Genomic DNA, 21,714 nt, shown 5'->3' with positions numbered 1-21,714 from the left:
CCAAAAATATCCGTTTTTGAGAATGGTCTGACTGCTCCAATTTCTTGGGAAACTAGCAGTTGGATATGATGTAAATGATTTCGACAAACAACCAAATCGCGTTCAGGGTGGTCATCTCTGCTTTCATTGGCGTTCAGTGAATCCGTGAACAGTGTTCACAGACTTGTTGCAAAAATGGATTAATTCTGGCGTGCAAATGTTAGCTCTCTTCTCTTTGTAAATATTCAGCCACGTCTTCGTGGTGTAAATAAACAGTTGTTCAAGCTTAAGTAAACACGCTTATCCTCCCCCCTCGGATTCAAGAAGGCAAGCGTTTCCGTTCAGTATTCAAACACACACACACGCACATGAGCACAGTTTTAGCATGACATACCCTTCTCCGTGAGCTCCACAGCCAAGCAAGTCCTCGACCTTTCAACTGACCTCACTTTTAGCACATGCCATTTCATCATCCCTTTCGTGCTAGATCATCCATGCTACATTCAAAGACGAAGCACAATGAAAATTTAATTTGCTGCAAATGATTGCAAACTATTCCATCCACTCTCACTAGCTGGGCCACTCACCACCACAGCGCCACCCAAATCTAATAATCCCAGGAAGTAATAGCACCATCAGGTACAGTAACCCTCGGCCACCTGCAGCTCCCGGCATCGGACCAGGACATGACCTGCCATCTGACCAGCTGCAGTCCACCATCGGGTCAGCGTCCACCAGCCTTTGCGCCGACTGCTGTATGACAGTGATTTCATAAACCAATCCCAGATGAGTCGTTTTCTCCTAGAACCAGGAATTCCCTCTACTATCAATGACACTTTCTTTTATGTCAGGACTGCTGTGGCATGGAACCCTCTCCCCAGCTTTTTATGAAAGGAGAAAAGTTCATTGGGGGTACCATTGGTTGTTCTTGTGTGCGACTCGCACAGAATAATTACATCCAGTGACCAGACTTTCCGGCTCTTTTGCGGCTGCTGCTAAATCTGCTGGGTCATGAAAAAAGTGATTTAATTTCTCCCCTGCACCATCTTTTTTTGCTGTTTTATGATGCACGCGAGGCCGTAAATAAACTGAGTGCCTGACGGAAAGTGAGGGGATCATTGCCTAGATTCCGCAAAGGTCACCAACATGTCAGTGTTCGACGTTCTGTCCAAGTTTATTATGTCCTTTTGTACAATAATATAACTAACAAATACTTATGTGGTGTAAATAAATCTTTGTGCTCCTGAAGGAAGGCGTATAGAGCATAAAAAAATAAAACTCCTTGTCATAATGCAGTCATACATAACCAGAAGATACATTTCATTACTCATAACCACACACACAAACACGCTCACAGTCACATGCAGATACAAGGCTTGCACACATTTCTCCTATACAGTCATATACCCGCTTTACACACATACCCGTACGTACACAACCAACTCCGTACATAAATATGTGTGTGTATGTGTGAGGTGTTCAAAAGACAGCGTTGGTGGTTTATCTACGGCTTGGATGAAAGTTTTGTGTGGGGGGCAAAGGGAGAGAACAGAGAAAACGCTCGATTGAGGCCAAGGATTATGGGTGACCTCACTGCACTGGTTGCACGTGCGTAGAACAGGACAGTGAATGAAGTTCGTGACTTCTCGTTGCGATTATCGAAAAGTTCATCCCAGTACTGAGGCGCCATCTGGTCTGTCGTGGCAGAGTACCAGGCCCGAGTCCTCATCTGGCTGTCCTGGGTCTCAGCCCTGCTCTTCGCCCTGCCAGCCCTCTTCCTCTACAGCGTGGAGCAACAGGAGGACAAGCATCAGTGCTGGATCGACTTTCCCTTATTCTGGCACTGGAAGGTAAGATTGGAGAAATCAGTGAAGAAAGTGACTGAACAGCTCAATGGCTTTGCAGTGGGGTAGGGAGGGCTCACTGTACATCTAGGTGGTAGTTGGATGGTCTGCACGTAGCAGTCAACTAACCATTTATATTCCATGAACATTTCATCTCACTGCCATCCACCCAGTTAGTGCCTAGCGAGAGAGAGAAGGAGAGTTGGTGGAGGACTTAAAAGGAAGAGGAGATGATTTAAAATAATAAGTAAACGTTACCTTTTCAATAAAAATGTTAAAGTGTCACTAAGATTTTTGCATCAGGAAGAAAGAAAATCCCAATAAATGGAATGTCGTGTATTCTGTTTCCTTGTTAACCTGTTTTGTTCTCTTTTAACTATTGATGAACAAAATTATCTATTTCCAGCTGTTCTTTACCCTCGTTGCTGTGGTAACGTTCGTGTTACCTGCCATTATCATCGCTTCCTGTTACATCGCAATCATCCTCGTCATCTGGACGAAGGGGCATAACTCTCGAGATTCGTCTTTGGAACAGGCGGCACTCAACGGAAGGCAAAGTAGGAAGAACAGTTCAGTTAACTTTTTACTTTCAATATTTATTGAAGAACCTACTTAAATACTCTTTATGACTTACACATCCAAACATAATCGCATTGACCCGATTGGTCATTAAATTATGCCTCGAAATATGCTTTATGGGTTTATGTGGTTTATCATTTATGTATTCGTCGGACATGAGTTTATCCAAATGGTACCAAAGACATTATATTGTATAAAGTATTTCATGGTACTCTAGCCATTATCGAGGAAGTCATCTTTGTCACGTGAACTAAACAGGTCTTAGTTCGCATACACTTTCAACTCGGTCGATCTTACTTCACCTGCGCACTTTTTAAATATTTTACATACGGGAAAAAATGAACCATCATATTAATGATTTTGATGCCTAATGCTACAAGAACTAATACGAAATTACTACCCATTTCTTAACAAAATATTCACAACGAAGCTGATTAAAAGTCTATTAGAACAGGCTTTTTAGAGTGTCTAGAAATATACTTCGTGATTTATCGACAAATTAACATCATGTAACAGGTGGCATAAATTTGTATTTTGTTCACCTGATGTCATTGTTGGCCAGGCTCTGTGGGGTCAAATGAGCGGCAGTGGACAACCCTGGGAGGTCAGCGCCATGACACGGCAAGAGGCATCATACCCCAAGCCAAAATTCGAACTGTGAAGATGACCCTCATCATTGTGATAGGTATGTCGCCGTTGAAAGAACTTCTCGCGTCTTTAGTTTCAGCTGACTAAATTAATACCATTTATAAAATACTTATTCCATAAATCTAAGCAATTAACGCTTACCCCGTCCCACCCCACACATGGTTTACGGGAAACAATATCGAACAAATTAATATTGCTTGTTGTGCACAAAATGTCTGATTACATACTTGAATTCAGGTTGAAACACGTAACAAGCCAGTTCTCTCATTTTTATCCGCAGTTCACCTGCTATTTTTCAATTTTTCTTTGCTATACTTTATTACTATGATTATGATTATTATTATTATTCCGCATGTGACGGACTTTGAGTATAACATTGTTCTTGAAAGTTTCGTAATTACATAACAAAATTCTTCCCAGTTTTCATCCTCTGTTGGAGTCCCTTCTTCCTGTACAACCTTCTGGAGCTGTATGAGGCCATTCCACAGAACGATCGCATGTCGACTTTCATTCAGAGCGCAGCGCCCCTCAACTCTGCGGCGAACCCCATCATCTATGGCATCTTCAGCACTCGCATCTGCCGCAATCTCAGGTAGATGACCAGACTTTGCTCACTGCGGTCAGTCGTCCTTTTCACTGCAGATTCGTTGATTTAAAAAAAAAATACTCAATAGAATTTGAGTTTTTTTTCTTGTATTAATTATAAATTTTTCTAATTTCATTTTTTTTTTTTGTAAGTAGTTGAAAATGGCGATGTGTGTGTGTGTGCTCACACTTAGATGATTGTGTCGATTCGGGAGAAAGAAGGAGAGAAGAAAGAACATTTGTTTGTCCCCATGCGCATAGTGTGGGCCATCAAACCATGGATGTGTATAGGTGGACTGCTGTCTGTCTGCCAAGACCAACGCTTAGCCTCTCCGCTGTTAGTCTCGGCGAGCCGAAACAAAAATCTGACTAAACCGGAAGCTGTGTAGTCTCATGCCTCGTTTTAGTAGTTGACTGGAAAAAATCGTCTGCCAGCAGTTCAGCAATAGAAGTTCGCTATCATACCGGAATAGCGCTGTTCTAAGTACATCTCCCCCGTCTGCTTTATGCCACCCCTCCCCATCTCAATGTTGCGTGCGCAGGTGGTTATGCTCATCCGGGCTTTGGGAAGCTGTATATGTGATTGTGTTGTAGGCGTCAGATTACGAATAACGTCCATGACAGCACGTGTCGGCCGGAAACCTCCATTCCGAACCGCCTAGCTTCGTGACAGGAGCAGCAGCGACTCGGGAAACCGAGTTCACGTGACAGCGACAGCCCACGTCTGTCGTATCCATGTCTCGTAAAGAAGTTTTAAAAAAATAAAGAAAGAAAGCCATAAAAAAGAGAAAGGGCAACGAGGAAGAAATAAAAAGAAAGAAACTGCAAAGTCAGGCGAGGACTTTTTTGCAATTCCCTTTCACTGCTTCACATTCGCGCACGCGCCGATGAGTAAGTCACGCGCCTTCGTACGTGTTGTTACGTACAGGTGATCGGGTACACCGGCGTTTTTACGCGTGGGTAGATTCCTGTCTCCGCGCGGAGCTTGTGTGATTCTTCGCACGGCCTGCAGACTTGCATCTGTAGATCGAGTGTTCATCCCAGACACCGCCATGACAGATCGCTCTCGGCTTCCGGTGCATGCAGTAACTGTTTAACCCTAAACTTACCCTAATCTTACCAGTGGCGTAGCAGGATGCTTGGCTTTGGGGAATGGGGGAGTGGGGACTGGGGGCAAACTCCATGATGACAATGAACGACCTTCACATTCTTTCCCTCAGTTTTTTTTTTTTTTGTAAAGGGGCGGCTGCCCCCTACTTCTGGTTCCTACGCCACTGTATTTTCTCGGTTCCCCATTGTGACAGGTACAAACATTCCACACTCACTGACATCTGACATCCACACACACAAGGAGCCATGATGCGCTAGAACTTAACGATTCTCCTTAACTATTTTAATATACCTATAGAGCGCTCATAATATATACAACATGTTTTCGGTGTGAATGCACAACTTACAGACTCAATGATCAGGTGTCCCCATTGACTTCTGCTTAATGTGAATGAACTAAATCCTGAATGGTAGAGAGAGGCTGTGGTCAAGGCGGACGAAAACCCTAGAGGGGCCTAGACTAAACTGCCAACGATGTCTTATGCACACTTGTCGAGCTAACACACACACACACACAAAATAGAATGTCAATACACCACAATTGTATTTCGTGAATTCGCAGTTCATTTTCTTGGAAATTTACTTCAAAATTTAGGAACTGGTAGTGAAATTCCATTTACCTGATCACACACTTGCCACTAATTTGTATTTTACACCAGAATGTGTAACAGAGTTTAAAGAAACTACAATTGTGTCGTTTGCCTTTTGGACTAATGCATTTCATTGACAAAGTATTAAAAATAAAGAGGTAAGAGTGCAGAAGAGCCATTTATCCACCAGCAATATTTCCTTGCAGCTGTGTCCGTGTTTCAGACGGCTGCCAGCGGTGGCCTACCTGCTGGATGCCATGTGTAGGTGCAGGCACGCAGCCCGGAAAGACTACTCTGCTGGCAACACCCGAGGTACTACAGCTTCGCTCACAGACCAGACCCTCTCCACGCTCGATCCTCACCATAAACGCATCCACAGCGAGGCTCTCGCCGCGTCGCCCGGCTCTCTGGCCACCCGCCGTCCGTCCGGGCTCCCAGTCGTGCGCCGCCAACTGACGGAGAAAGAGCAGCAACTCCTGAAGCGCGTCACTGCGGGACGTCAGCAGTTATGTCCCTTGATTACCGTCGAGGAGCCTTCGCATGTCGATGGCTTTCTACCCGACAAGAAGAACATTAAGAGGGGACAGGGCAAAAAAATAGAACCAGATGATATCAGTCAGATACACACTATGATAATAGAGAGCGATGACATCACCGAAGGCCTGTAATTTGATTAGATACTGTCTTTTTTCTCCCCAGGGAGGAAAAAAGGAAATGATTATGAGTTGTGTAATTTAAAAAAAAAAGCAACCTACGTTTCTACATCCCTGAAAAATATATAAATATTGTTTACTCCTTCTGTTAAGGCGCCTTTTACAAAGAACTCTAAAGCAGCCTTGTTTTGGTGACAACTCTAAGGTCGGTTAAAACAGTTTTACTATCGTTTATCTGAGAATACTTGCAGCTCACTATAACTACTTATCAACAGTTGACCTACCATGGCTCTTCAAACTTCATATCGCTCTTTTCATCCTCGTCTCAATCAGCCCTTTGTCTGAGTTATTGATCTATAGGAACGTATTCTGGCGTCAGATTCTAATTGACATGTGTGTCATATTAATTCATTGGAATAACCAGAACTGAAACTCAGCATTCAAGAAGAAAACTTCTCTCACTGTTGTGTCCTCTGCTGCAAGTCTGCCCATCTGTGCATGAAACCGCGGACGTGTACAGGTTTGTGATGAAACCTTGAGACAACAGATCTGCACCGAAAGGACACCAGGAGGAAGATTCGAACTCATGACCTACGATCTTGGTGACAGTTGCGTCGTGTCGGTGATAATTTTAACATGAATGGTCAAGACTGAGGAAAGATTGGATTGCACTAACGAAAACAGTTATGCACGTTCTGGAGCGCGAGATTAGTAATCATCATGTCTGATTGTCTTAAGCAGCTCTTTTTTGAAAGAAAAGAAAGCTCCGAGTGAGAATATCAGACTCGCATCACTGAGCTGGCTCAAACTCGAGGTCGAGACCGTGTACGTCTCCGACACGTCATGGCGTGAGTTGGGTTCATGACCGCGGACGCGCAGTTGAACAAGACGAAACGTACAATTTCAGCTATCTCACAAAGATATTTTTTGAGCTAGTATAGATACTAGTTCGCTACCTCTTTTTCTCGATTCATTTTTATAACCGTTATGCTCTGCTTAAGTGTGGAAGTCGAAATGAGCACGATACTAGTGTTTTGAAGTGTTTACATTCCTGATATTTAATCTTTTGCTTAAGTACAAGAAACGTAGTTGATCTGTTTATATTCTTTGGCCGAAAGAGCTGACATACTCTAATGACGACGCATGGCAGCTGGTCAAGATGTTCTGTCGGCCATGCAGTTTAAGTGGTTACATCTGAGATTATTTAGCCGCTCATCTCAATGCGTCTCGTTCAACTAGTCGAAGCATTTAAGCTTGCTTTTGTACATATAGTCACCATGTGAATAAGTATCTTCAAAGGCAAGATGGATTTTTTTTTTAAATGGCTAGGACTTGTCTGAGTACACTATTATTTTGTGATCCTGGTCTAGCGATTGAAACATTGAAACGTTCTTCATAATGCATGTTAGCAACTTATGCTTTTACCTTGCATTTAAGTGTTTTCTGGAACAGTGTTTGTTAACGAAATCCCCCATGACTAACCGCAGCATTATTTTATTTATTCGAAGTCTGCAAGTGTTAATGTAATAGTATTGTATTCTTCGTGTCAGTGTATTGCTAAAATTATTATCGCCGATCATGTGACCTAAGAACAGAAAATTTTGGAAAACTTGGTGTGAAAGTAAAAAAAAGAAAAGAAGTTGATAGCTCTCTTTGCAAATTACAGAGTGATGAGAAATGGTAAAGTCTACAACTCGCTTCCAGCAGTTAATTTTCGTAGAAAAGGATTTCTGGTGTGTCCATATTCGAAATGGCAGACAATATACAATGAAAATATACGTTTACATCCATATTCAGTGCAGATGCAGTGGCTGTCAAAAGAGATACAAAATGAGGACTGTGCTTCCCTCATTTTCTTTGGTGCAGCTCTCGAACAAGCGTCACCCCTCCGATTCCCAAGGATCTTCACGGAGATGACAGAATATTCAGGGGAAGCTACTACGTTTTCCTGCTGGATACATGCGGACGTCTTGTCGCCCTTGGTTTCTGTGTATTGCTTGGGTGTCGTTGACACTGCTGCACCACACAGGATGACACGACTCAAAAATGACTTTGTGATTTAAAAACACAGAGTGGACTGTGTGACAGATCGAACTGTGTAATTTAAAAACACATAGTAGATTATGAAGATTAATTAAATGCGTGTGGTGAATTTGTGCAGCTTTAAAAAAAATCCAAACCCGTGATTCTAAGAATCTCGCCTTACATTTCTTCTCTAATGTGATCATGTCTAACAGCTTGCTGTAAAGTTGATGTTCATCGTACTTTATCCATTAAAAGGACGAATGTCAAGTTCTTTTGCATGCGTACAGCTTATAAGGAGAGGGTATGGGGGTCATCAGCCTCCCAGCCCCACCTACCGCTGCTGATATCAAGATCGTCTTTTTTTTTTTTTTTTTTAAAAAAAGATTGAGGATTGATATCTTCTGCAAAAGAGCGGCTTTACGTGGAATTTGACGTTCTTTTGTTTCCTGTGTAAAGTGATTTGTTGTCAGTAATTAATCTCGAGATTCTCGTAATGTCTCGTTGAGAATGAGAATTTACGTTTTCCTGAAAATGCGTTGCTTTACCGAGGTATCAACTCTTCCTGATTTGTTCTCATAAAGCAAATCTCTGAACTTATGATCATTTAAACCATGTGTGTGACCCAATCGACTTCGGCTTAATATTTTCTGCTTTTGTTCAGTTTTTTTTTTTTTAACAAAAAAAAAAAAGCTCTGGTCCTGTTATCTAGTGGAAATCTGCTCTAAGACTTTTTCTTAGTTTGTTCCCAGGCCCCAGGCAAGTCGTTGAACAAACGTATATCTGGCTTGTAGTAGCACTCTGTCAGTCTGACGTTAAATTGTCAGGGTTATCGATGATCTTGTAGTTGCGAGACGCCATGCTCATCAAACAAGCAGACAACCTCTAGTCGCGTGCCTTGTACTGTCAAAGATAGAAGAGGGCGAAGGGATTAGTTGATGAAGATGTACCAGCTTCATGATGCCCGTAGTTTAACAGGTGCATTCAGAAGGCTTATTGCGTGACAGAACATTTGTTTGACCTTTGTTTCGTGTCGTTAGCAGTCACTGTTTTTTGTGTTTGGAGAAGAAGCATTGGTGCAGGCTCATCTATAATGAGCGCTGTGAAGAAGAAAATTAAGAACAAGAAAAGCATTGGCAACCGCTTGTGCAATGGCAAAAATGTTGCTGTAATTTTAGTGATGACTGGCCTGTGGAAACAAGAAATTAAGACAGTACCGCTCCAATTTTCGTTAAGATTAAACGGGACATTCAAACAGCCAAGTGACTGTGCAGGGCGCGATTTATTTTGCACTCAAACACTGTCATAAAGGAAACAGAGTTTCTCCCCACGTATTATCTATCCCTGAGGTGAGGAGGTTATTGTCCCAGAGTTCCACCCGCACTCCATCACAACAGACATCACTGCGCTTTTAAAAATAGACAAACACACACACACACACCTCTCTCTCTCACACACACACGCATGCGCGCGCTTTCTCCCCGTACTTTAGGATCGATTGTCCTCGCCTACGAGTGGAAAAACAAGACAATAAATTTAAGAAAGAACGCGCAGTAGAGAAGGAACCAGAACAATCTACCATATCGTTGATCTTGTTTCCGAGCTAGCTTCTGGGTTCGATTTGTACAGCCTTCTTGAAGCACTTATTCAACATGTTGAGATATCTATCATTTTCTACTATATTCAGTATTATATTTTACATGTTTTGCTCAACATACTTTCCTCCGACTCTCCACCACAAAGCGTCTACATCCCGGGAGGATTTTGAGGCGCTTTCGGGGATAACGTCCACAGCTCACACCACGATGGCTTTCAAACGACAGCAGCTGCAACCGATTCTCCTCTTTAGTTTGAGTGTAACGCTAACCTTTACATCACACCAGTCTGTAGCAGTTGTATAATTACAGTTACACTGGTCGTCGGCCTGTAACAGTCACGTGTTACACTCTGTCTCGCTATGCCGAACTATGTTCACCATTACACCAGCCTGTAACAGTAACGTGTCAACACTCGCCTTCCCATGCGAATGTCATACATCCGCAAGTAACACTCAATCGTGAGACCATCGAGCACCTACCTTAAAGATTTACCCGAGTATAATTTTACTTTGAAATGTTTATATTTGATTACAATATATAATCCACGAAATCTGAGCTAGAACCCTTCCGTTTGCGCGATACAAAGGTCACAGCCTGCAAGAGAGGCGGAAGTCAAGCACACCGTCACGTGTCCCAGTGATAAGCAGAATAAACATTATTCCTTTACAGGACGGATCTTGTCTTCGTCGGCACTGAGGGCCAAGAGTGGCAGCGTAAGCAAGAATGAACGATTTCCCCAGATATAAATATTTGTGTCTAACTTTTATATATAACCGTTTGTTATGTAAGCAAACAATCTATTCGTTTATGACCATTTAAGAACCTTCACTCATCTCCCCTCCCCACCAAAAAAAAAATACAAAGACAATAACAGCAGTAAGTATGCAAATACATTTAATTGAAATGATTTGATAATGTCTGACACAATCAACTTTTCACATATAAATGTAAACAAAAAGCTGCAAAAAACACGTTATAAAAACATTTGCTTTGGTGCAGCTAAGCAGCAAACTATATGCGTGAGCTTCTTCAATTACAAACCTGAGGTGGAAACCGAGAACTCAAAATTACCCTGCCAAAGCTTGGTTAATGTCCCTCACAGGAACCACTACGGACAAGACTTTGTTCAGACTTGCACTTCGCTTGATGTTCCCCCCCACCACCCCCAACCCCTTGGCTTGAGAGGAGGGCAGCGCGATCTTTAGGGAACCGTGCGTCTGCACTAAGCAGGTAAAGTCCACCCTCCCTCGGTTTTCATCTCTGCTCTATAAAGGTGAAAGGCAAACACACCAGAGCAGGTATGAATTTATCTAGGTCGTAACATAATGCTCCTGTAGTTCTTTATGAAAAGCCGCTGAGGTCACAACCAGGCTTTTTTCAATATCCTTGTGTACCTACAACTGGTCTACCATCTACTGAATCGGATCAGCTAACACAGGGCCTATTTTTTCCCTCCCCCACCCTCCCAGGGACAGATGTCGCCTCACCTATGGCCTCACCACTTCTGACGTCACTGGCATATACTCGCGCTTAAGTCTACAAAAGGTGTGCACTTGAGGTGTGCAAGCTATGAACACAGATATCCGCTATTTATGTTCCTGGACCCACCTTTCAACAGCTAACAGTCACACTTTAGAGTGTCTCCTTACTCTCACACAAAATCTCTCTACTTCTTAACTCATGCATACACAGCACACAAACATAATCCACCCTCTGCTTATTATCAATACATTTGGGAGTTAGAAATCACATTGCTTTTCTTTCTCTCCTAACATTCCTTTTATCCCAAACATAAACGCTTCCAAAAACAACAAAAAGTAAACTCACAGTACGGACAAACATTTCACGTAATAAACTCATTGCAATTCACAGTTTACATGAAAAATGTGCCACACATAACATACACTACAGAAAAATTGTTACTTACATTTTGAGACATTGGCCTAGTTTTATTTGCATACAAAAATAGGGCACTAGTACAAATGAAACTGCATGACGGAATGAGTCTAAGCACTATGAAAGTGCCTGACTAAAATCTGAGTTTTTCATTGCATTGAAAGAGTATTTTTCAAGCCATCAAAGTCATAGAAAAAGTACAGCAGGGGTGCTCTTTTTTCCCTGAAATCAATGAAAAAGTGAGCTGAATATAAAGAACAGGTTTACAATGAACATGAAGTGTGCATCTGACAAGATCTGACAGATGTGGAATGTGGAATCATTAAACATTCAAGACTAGAAGCTTAAAGCTAAGTGTATGCACAGACAGCACTATCTTGCAGTGCCATAAAGTTTCCTAGCTGGCCTCTTGCAGCTTTCTTATCCACAACTCATGAAAGTTGCATAAAACTGAAACTTAAAGGGTGTGGTACATTTTAAGTCTATTTCTGTACATTCTAATTTTTCTCCTGATAAGCATCGAGCTAGAAAGATGAGACTGCTGAATGTGAAAACCTGACATCTGGCAACAAAGAAATTAAAAACAAGCACAACCTGTTTTTTTTTTCTTGTAAGAATAAAGCAAACACACTGTTACCAACCATCAAGGCAGAGCAATTTTCTGATGCAATAATGCAAGGTTACAGAGCAATGATGCTAAAATGAACATGCACAATGGGCTCATTAAACAAACCTTCTATTTAGATGTGTTCTTTCCCTTTAGTTTTTTTAATGGCGATTTCTCAACATATTGCACTTTGTAAGCCGAGAGTAAATCATAATTCTGCCACATACTGGGCATTCAACACTGGCCACGACAATCTTTGGTTCTAAGTGAAGATCTTAATCTTAGTGGAGAAAGGGTTAGTAAACTCTCAGTGGTTTACCACCACATTCCTCTCCTCCACTCTGATATGAAAAACCCTAACCCTTTCCTACCACCCCCTTTTATCTTCCCTGACAAATCATGTTCCATGTGGGTAGGCGAGTTGTTCCATTTACAGCTTTGAGCTAGTTTTAAGCTTATTACCATCTCCAATGACTCTGCATTAACCATTAGAAAATAAAACCTTGCCAGATTGGGACTCCCTCCTACTAAAAGTTTGGTACACTTGTTAAGACCAATAACAAAACAATAAAGTAATGAAATGACTTCAATACCTTATAAACTGGTTAGGTGACAGAGAAGCATGCATGTCTAAGTTTTCAGTAAAGAATAACTAATGAAGCACAAATGCCTCGTTTGAACTTTTTTCCTATGATTGTTAATGACTATTCTTTTAGTGACTTTCCTAAATCACATTAAAAACACATTTAAAAGAAAACCATAAAATAACAAATGAAACCAGTGCTGTCATGATTTCATGGTTTCTTTCCTCACCTACTGCTGCGCAGTAAAAACAGCGATGAAACAAGACCATAGTCAGAAGCACATAAAAGGATTGTTCTAATTAAGCATTTTGACAATATCAACAAGTCCTAAAGCCAAAAATACTAAGGAAAAAAAACCACTTTTCAAGCCACTTTCATTTCAAAAGGTACAATAACCTAAGGCCACTGATGTAAAACACCTCAAAACTTGACCCCTTGTTCCACCAAAAATAACACAAAAAACAAAAAAATCTGTTGAGATAAGTAGAAAAATCTGTAAGGCTTACATAGGACTTGCTGACAAAATGCTTACATGATATTTATTCTCCTTATCTCCATAATCAACCAATAATCATGGATACTGAAAGTAGTAAGGTGGGCAGTAAGATGCCCTTTTTATAAAATATGTTTCACACACTTAATAATCAAAACATTACTAATACTTATTCCATTCCTCCTCCTTGGCAATCCTGAGATGCACTAAATCTGGAAAAAACAGACTTTTAAAAATTCTAAGAAACAAATACATGGTCAATACTGTGATTACAAAATGATGTGAAACTATGTCTTTGCATTTGGTACAAAATGAATCTCTCTTGATTCTACACAATTTCTCTTCAAAATTCTGAGATTTTTTACTGCCATGTGCAATCTTGGCAGCATCATATTCCTTCACTCAATAAAATTAATTTCTTAAGAAGAATTCACACATCACAACCATAATTATAACAAAAATGTGTGTACTCTGTCCATTCATCCATTTGCCAACCCTTCCACACACATCATACCCATGTGGAGATGATAGTTATCTTAGGCATGTTACAAGTAAAAGCTGTTTTTAATACAGCGCTATAATTTTAAGTACTGCACTATTTTTTCAGCTTTTACATTAACATCCTGGCTCTAGCTATTGATTAAAGCTGAGGTGTGACTTTTGATAACTGCTAGCTGATGCAATACGGATCATTATTACACAGTCAAATCTCCAGATTCAGTGTTAGATGGGTAGGTAATGACCAGAGAGATTGTCTTTTTTCTGAAAATCAAATATAACAACACTGCTGACAGCATTACTGACAAAGATATTGACACATGGTCAGACGAGAAGCTTGGTACTAAAAATAGCATCTTTCATGTTTTGCATAGTGATTACCTAACTCCACTATACAAATTTTGTATGCCATTTACATGTATCTGCAAACACGGAAGAAAGAATGTGGGTATCACGAGTCTTCAATTTGATATCAATACAGCAATATATAAAAAAAATCCAACACAAAAATTTACACCACATTCCCGAGGCTGTTGTTAAAAGGTGTATTCTTCAACTATTTTTCTGTTTAACTATGTCTATAAAGTGTGATACAAGCATCCAACACGTACAACTGTAATTTTAGTTACAATTTTCAACAATTCCATCTTGTCAAAAGAATAAAGTTTTACTATAATGGTTACTGAATGCCATCTGGCAGATTTAATTTCTTTACTGGCTACAGATGTTTATACAAAGTATGCTGTACATAATTCTGCCAGTTCATGTTGGTAAACATTTTTTAAAAGATTTGCGTGAGGAAATTAATCTCCACTAAATCCAGCTGAGCAATGATGCCGCATCATCAGTGAGGGTGCAACTTTATTTCCAACTTCAATTTGTCCCTTCAACTCTCCCTCTCCATGTATGTTACATACCATCCACAGACTTAAACAATTTTAAGTTAAATGTGGATTATTTATGATGGAGATCATTGTTTTAAAACAAATGCACTTAGTTTCTTTCCATAAGGCCCTAAGATATTCAACCACAATCAAATTACTTTATTGAGGAAAGCTGTTTTGAAAGCTTAAATTTTTCAGATAATACTTCGTAAACTTTTGATTTTTTTTTTCCAAATATTTGTGGGATCAAAAGCTGCATCGATCATTCAAATGTGTACTTTATAATTTAACTCTTTAAAGTTCCAAGTTTCTTGTTCAGCCATCGAGTGGATGAGATTTTTTAAATATGTAAAAAAACATGACAAAACTGTCTTCAAAGAGAGAAAAAAAAAAGCTGCCACGCTTCCACAACATGATCCAGTCAAATTAAACAATAGTCCTAGCAAATCAGAAGGAATAGTACCAAGACTGCACTTATGTTATTTCCAGTATGCTAACATTCACAGAATCTGAACTGAAGCAAAAGCATTCGAGGTATCCCAATATCTTAGAAAGCTTTCTGCAAAGTTTTGCTGCTTTGTTCACACTTAAGTCTGTCAAAACACACAATGTCAAAAAGCTATATACATTCCATGAATTCACTTTCTTATTAAAACCACATTGCACATGCCAATCCTTTTACCAGCATGTCTTGAATTCAAACCATGACTCTGCACTGTTAATTACTGCACCTTTGTCTCCAAAGTTTGATCCAAGATGAGCAACTTTAAACCAGTTTTAAAGAACATTTTAGAAAACAATATGTTCCAAGTTTTGGTACTGGAGCCACTTCAGAAACTGGATTCCCTTACTTCCACTGATGCAAACTTGTGCAGTAGTGAATGTGTGGCAGCTTCATGCTAGCCTCTCTACTGAGTGTAAAGGCTTGTTTGCATACATGCCAGTGAGCCAGGCTAATGTGCATGATGGAGTATAGCCAGCATGCTGAAGAAGAGGTAACTTAAATAAAGCTGTGCCATTCAGTGTAACTGTGCCATCTGCTTCACCATCCAGAGGAAAGGCACAAAACATTTCTTTCTTGCATGCCACAAACACGGGGCAGTGGAGATGACCAATCACAGTGGTGATCATAGAGGTGAGTCTATCAGCTTTCTTCCTTTGGTATATCTTCTAAAATCACTGGCTGCTTTCCATCAACAACACCCTGCACGATCTGTTCATCAGGAAACAAACACCAAATTTTAGAAAAAGCAAACATGCAATTGTTAGTTCTCTCTCTCTTTTAAATTTTACTATTTGAGTCTCTGAGCAATGATACAATAAATGCATAAAATACTATATGATGGCATGTGATGGAATAAAATGAAGAGCTTAAAGACAACAAATCAGAATATTTTCCCACCTTGAAATATGTTTCTACTTTTAGCAAATAATAACCACATGTCACAGATTTTAAAAACTTTTATTTTAAAGCAGCTATAGATGTTTTTGCAGAACACACCTATAGAAAATTCATAGTCTTTGCAATTGATCCTTCAGGTAGGAAAAAAATCCCCCAAAAAAGATTCCAGTGTGGGCTGCAGTGTGTTTTCAATGCAAAATCTGAAAAGGTTTTATAGAGTGCTCTCACCATTATCAAGTTATCCAGACCTCCCAAATAGCCATCTTCATGGTTACCTATCCTCCATGGTGACCTATGGTCCAACTTGAGCCCGTTGTCAACAGGAATGGTCTTAGCAAAGTCGATCATCCATGCACTTGTCTTGTCATGGTCATACATTATGAGCAGAGAGCTGCCAATTATCTGGGAGAATGACCAAGCACAAATTAAATAATATTATGCATGAGATTTGATAATGCTGTTCTCAAAGTTACTTATCAAACCCATCTTTGCCTGCGTCTAAATGACAACAGCCAATAAATTACCTGACTTAACCAAGAGTTGTTGACATGTCTCATAAGCAAATCTTCTAAATTAACTAGATATCAATAAAGGAAACTACATCTGTAAAGTACTAGGTGATAACATGACAGATCCAATATATAATCTAATTATGGCATTTGCCTATCCACCATGATGATGATACCAAACAACTACTTCAAAATGAATTCACTCACCTCGTGGTCCTTGAAAAATTTTGAGTTTTCAAACTTTTCCCTGATTTCTTTGAGGCGTGTTAATAAAGAAGCAAGCTTCTCTCTTCGGCCCTTGAAGAACTTCATTACGACCTGTGCAACCTGAAAGTTGACAGCCTCAATTTTCACCCTTGTAAGAATCAAAGTGCAATTAAGCATGACATCAAGTATACTGGACTTTCAGGTCTGCTTTTTATACTCCAGACAACAAAGTCAAAGAGGAGAGGAAAGGAAAGTCTACTTGTATCCTTGCTTAAATCTAAGTCATAATCTCTCTAGGTATCAATATAGCATCAAATTAAAGAATATTTCTTTTATCTTTTATTATGGAAGGAGTCATAAAAATAGCAAAAAAATGTATCAGAAAGATGATTGCTATTACACTTGCCATTCTTTAAAGATCTAGTCGGGTACACATTTCTTTCTTTCAGTGATTGGGTAAAGCTCATTGTAAGATGCTATTTTTACAATTTTGGGTGGATATTGCCTTTCCATTTATATGATCATACACAGAAGTCAACAACACAGACTTTTGATGGATATGTCTGGATATATTTACACTTATCAAAGTCTTGGCCAATGGGAGAACTGAGAACATGTTAATTAAACATAATAACACCTCAATTTTTTACATCTGTCTGTGAATGGCATTATTTGTAGTTTTATATCTTAAGAAATACAAAATCATGTAAAAAAACCCAAACTTTTTACACCTCAAATCCTTCAAAAATTACTGTGACCAGCCATGACAAATCATTCACCATACCATGTGAGAGCATGTTGCAACAATTTACCTGATCTCTTGTCTTTGTCTTCTTGAGGTTAGTGTTCGGTGGTTCACCGGACATCTAGGCAGAGAAAAAGAGATAATCAACCAACCATTCTACAATGACAATAAATCAAACACTTGATTAGATAATTAAGAGTGATGTCATTTACCAAACAAAAGCAACTAGGTCTATATATTTGTTTACTTTATTATTAATATTATCTGCCAAAACTATTATTATCTTTGAATTGCTGTTTGACAGAAAAATATATAGTAAACAGAAGTATTTCCCTTTGCTACACTTGGAATCCGCATGACATTTATTTTTACCTAGTAATCTCTTTTCATATATATGTATGCAATATCAACCACCACTCCTCGACACAGATAACTGATGATAGTCATACATCCTGGTACAATAATGAGAGATCTGTCAATATAGTGATAATATAGTATGTGACAGTTAAATGTCTATTACCAGTCTTGTCTGGCTTATATGAACAGTAGTAACAAGTGATCTTTGCATAAAAGTTGACATGAAATATTTGCAATACTTACCCTGATAGCTTCTATTCTGAAACCTAAATCAGCCGTTGAACTTTCTTGTTCCCGAAACTGTTTACAAACAAAAAGTAGCAATATTTTTTTTATCTACCAACAGCAAATATTTAGTAACAAACATTTAATTAAACAGTAGTTAAATATCCACTGACCCAGTAAGAACTCCCACCTACAACTAAATATTTACAGTTCCCTTGCTCTAGTACTAGACACACACTGGTACACAATTCATCAACTCCAGCATTTATACTTATGAACCTCTCAACAATTTTGAAACAGATCACTTTCAATGAAAACTGAAGGCTAGATGGTCATGTTTGATTCAGCAAATGTACTACACTAACAAGTCAAGCAACTGTACTTAGCATTTAATTTGATTTGATTCATTTAAACACTTGTGTTAACATCTCACCTACCTGCATATAGCGAAGTTTTGTGATGGCCTCCTGTTGCCTCTCTTCCTCTGTTGGGGCATTGGGGTCAATGGTGACCATTTTCTCATACAGGTCTTTCCGCAAAACAGGGTTCTTGACTTCCAGTTCCAAGAATGTTCTCTTACCCATCTTAATGTCCATGATGTTTGGGTCAGAGAAATGCTGCAGGAGATCTTCCATTTCAATAAAATCTGCACTACGTCAAGAAGTCATCTTTATGGCATGAGCTTGTCTGAACTTTTTGTTTAATTGAAACATATTAAGTATTATTGTGCTAAGAAAACATATATTGTTATTAGGACTGTCATGTCTTTCAAAACAAATAAAGCTTATGACTTATAAAAGGATACATTCTCCATTGTACTCCACTTCCCGATGGAATTTTGGCACCATGTCTCGCAGTTGCTCCTCCATAAGAGCCTGGTAGGTTTTTGTCTCATAGTTCTCTTTCTCCATTCTTTTCTTCCAAATAGTATTAGGCCCTGCTGGTGCAAATGACCCTGAAATATTCAACGATATCAACAATGAGGTCCTGAGTTCATAGACTTTTCACAGGCTGAATATCAAAATATTCATAATAAATTAATGTTTACATATATGCTTATTTCTAGATTCCTAGACATGAAGAAACTATGATGGGCATTCAGAAAATTCTCAGCCCTCAGTCTTTCTGGAGCCTTCCCAATGTTCACATTCTTCTGAAGAGCACCATCATTTCTCTTATATTCTCCAATTTTTTTTTTTCATGAAATGCACAAGACTTTCTGCAAGTCCATTGTTCACCCTCACATAAGCAAACTCAAAAACATGTACCATTCGTACACTTCCTGGTACATGGTTAATAATGCTAGACTGGAAACAGTTCAACTAGTGATAACCTACCTGGATGTCCAGCCAGCTGTATCCAGGCATTTTTGCGATTTTTAAGCAATGCATCACTGGCTGGTGCAGTGAGGTCCAATGCGGTCTACAAAGAAAGAAACAAGCACACTATAAAACATTTTCAAAAAGCACAATAAAAAATTTTTTTTTTCAAAAAGAAACAAACATCTTTTCTTTCTTTCAGGAAGATAATCAAGCAAGATCTTTCATATCTCATCACTACAAATAAGCAAAATAAAATCTGTCAAATAATTAGACCCTTTAATGATCATCTGGTCACTCTAAAAAATACAAAAAAGCCAACTAAAGTAGAATGGGAACAACTCAAGATCACGGAGGACTTGCCCAGTCTTATGAAGAAGATTATTAGTGGGTACAAAGGAAACAACATCTTACAAACAAACAGCCAATAACAAAACTTAAATGACAACAACTGGTGGTAATGTCTCTCAAGTTCCTCACAAATCCCATAGTATAAAATACTGATGATGATACTGATGCTAGTGATGATTTGTACTATCCTCATGTCAGTTACAGTTATTTGTATTTTACAGTGGAACATCTGAGCAATGTTACATTCTTTCCTGAATGAACTGGGTTTTATTTCCTATGAAGTATCTGTGAAATAGAATAGGCACTAAGGAGACAACTCTGAAATATACACAATACCAAATGCTACAAAAATCAGACCAGCTGTTAAGGAGAAATACCTGAGATGCAGGAAAGAAACTGAAACTTCACAGACGAGATACCCTTTTACTCTCTCTCTCACACACTCACACAAAGCAGGTGTGTGCACCCACACAATTATATGTTTGTGGAGAAAGTGATGGCTGAGAAAGAACTATAAAAGCAAAACAGACAAAAAGTGTAAAAGTATGGAGAGAATATTAATGAAAGTAGTGAAAGTAATTCCTTAAGAAAACAGTAGCATGCAAACTTTTAAATCTGCTTAAAAAGAGTAAGAAGGTGCAAAAGTTTTCGACAAGATATGAAAAAAACTAAAAATAAAATGTCAGCAAATCCAGACCTTAAATGCACCAAGGAATGCCAGGTAACACCTGCTGAACACCTCCATACAAAAGTCTTTGCGTTCCACAAACAGAATATCCAGCAAATGCAGGGTTGTCTTGACAACAGTGTGTACGCCCAATGAGATGACCGGGATATGCATCATCTCTCAAGTCTTCTTCAATCTTTCTCACTCTTCCAGCGATTCAAGAAGAAATGAGGGGGTGGACGAGGAGGAGGGGTAGAACCGTAGAACGCACAATAAACTGTGACACCGCAAGTCACTACTCAACCTAGCTATGGAACTATGTGGCACGAATCAACGCTGCAATATCTTGCTGTGCCTGCTTGCTCTAGTCGATGAAAGTATGCAATTTGAGCTCCAGCCCACGAAGAAAACGAATTCCACAATTTCCCCGTCGACGTTTTGCTGCCTCCCTGTCGCGGTAAAGGTATGTTGAATAATCCAGGTAACGTCAAGCTCCGGGAGAACCCAAGTTGGCAGATACAGATGAAATAACGATAGCAGCGGGTTTACTCCAGCAACTCCCTCAACCGACGATCGCCGCAGCTGCTGTTATACTTGTCGCACTGGACGAAGGCAGAGATGGCAGACAAGGGTCACACGTGAGCTCAGCGGACTATTTCTGCTCGGGAAACATGCGGAGCTATAAACAGAAACAGGGCACGACGTCAGACAGGCCCAGGTGAGCAAACGTTGTCTCGTTGACTCCCCTTTCCCCAAGAAACGCCGTGACAGTTGCAAAGGGGAGATTGGGGTCGGAGAGTACCGCACGCAACGCCCGGATGGGGCCCCAAGAATTATCTTTTCAAACCAGCCGTTCCTTAATGTTGATCTTTTTACGCATTGTAGGGCAAGCACCCGGCAGCTCGTTTAGAATGAAGAGAAATCCGTCAGCCGTGACGACACTGCAACAGGAAGGGAACGCAGGAAAATCCCTCTACAATCTCGGATCACATATATTTGTCAGGACTCGGCTGTTGACGAAGGTTCAACACAACTGTACTTGAACCTCCTACAGGTCTTTTGTTTTGTTAGTTGTTTTTTTGTAAACCTATACCAGTTACAGGCTAACACTTTTCCCCTCCATTTTCTCCCTTCGTCATCAGCTGTCCCTTAATTGAACACACGGCTCAATTAAAGAGAACCTCGTCGCACAAACTCACTCCAGAGAAAAACAGACGACAAGTGACGACACCACAGGCCAAACCTTCTCCTCCTACTGACAAGCGAGCACAGGGCGATCACCACACCGTGCTTACATCATCGATACTACGTGTGTCTGCCTCTCACCTGATTATTCACCATGACTCGGTACAAACACACGCC

General features: G+C 39.9%; 2 protein-coding genes across 7 annotated transcripts in view; one reads left to right on the top strand and one right to left on the bottom strand.

Annotated features, from left to right (window-relative positions):
* Positions 1-8,887, top strand: part of LOC112572197 (cardioacceleratory peptide receptor-like) — a 67,419-nt gene extending 58,532 nt beyond the window's left edge. Inside the window, exons 5-9 of one of the 3 annotated variants that reach the window (XM_025251776.1) lie at positions 1,687-1,829; positions 2,230-2,380; positions 2,965-3,087; positions 3,471-3,642; positions 5,559-8,887. In XM_025251776.1, the coding sequence (XP_025107561.1) occupies positions 1,687-1,829; positions 2,230-2,380; positions 2,965-3,087; positions 3,471-3,642; positions 5,559-6,003 (1,034 nt within the window). In that variant the 3' untranslated portion in view covers positions 6,004-8,887. Of the gene's footprint in view, positions 1-1,686; positions 1,830-2,229; positions 2,393-2,964; positions 3,088-3,470; positions 3,643-5,541 lie in introns of all 3 variants that reach the window. The other 2 variants (XM_025251768.1, XM_025251784.1) reach the window with 2 other exon arrangements.
* Positions 8,888-10,485: 1,598 nt separating this feature from the next.
* Positions 10,486-21,714, bottom strand: part of LOC112556930 (inositol-trisphosphate 3-kinase homolog) — a 50,741-nt gene continuing 39,512 nt past the window's right edge. For all 4 annotated transcript variants that reach the window (XM_025226441.1, XM_025226415.1, XM_025226425.1 and 1 more), the window contains exons 3-10: positions 19,353-19,437; positions 18,821-18,970; positions 18,453-18,661; positions 18,034-18,090; positions 17,501-17,554; positions 16,689-16,808; positions 16,201-16,374; positions 10,486-15,783 (exon numbers count right to left, since the gene is read on the bottom strand). In XM_025226441.1, coding sequence (XP_025082226.1) covers positions 15,715-15,783; positions 16,201-16,374; positions 16,689-16,808; positions 17,501-17,554; positions 18,034-18,090; positions 18,453-18,661; positions 18,821-18,970; positions 19,353-19,437 — 918 coding nt within the window. In that variant the 3' untranslated portion in view covers positions 10,486-15,714. The remainder of the gene's footprint in view (positions 15,784-16,200; positions 16,375-16,688; positions 16,809-17,500; positions 17,555-18,033; positions 18,091-18,452; positions 18,662-18,820; positions 18,971-19,352; positions 19,438-21,714) is intronic.

The sequence above is a fragment of the Pomacea canaliculata genome, linkage group LG1 (assembly GCF_003073045.1).
Source record: "Pomacea canaliculata isolate SZHN2017 linkage group LG1, ASM307304v1, whole genome shotgun sequence".
In the NCBI taxonomy this organism is placed as follows: Eukaryota; Metazoa; Mollusca; class Gastropoda; order Architaenioglossa; family Ampullariidae; genus Pomacea; species Pomacea canaliculata.
Note: the sequence above shows the minus strand (reverse complement) of the source record. Positions and strands in the feature narration are given on the sequence as shown.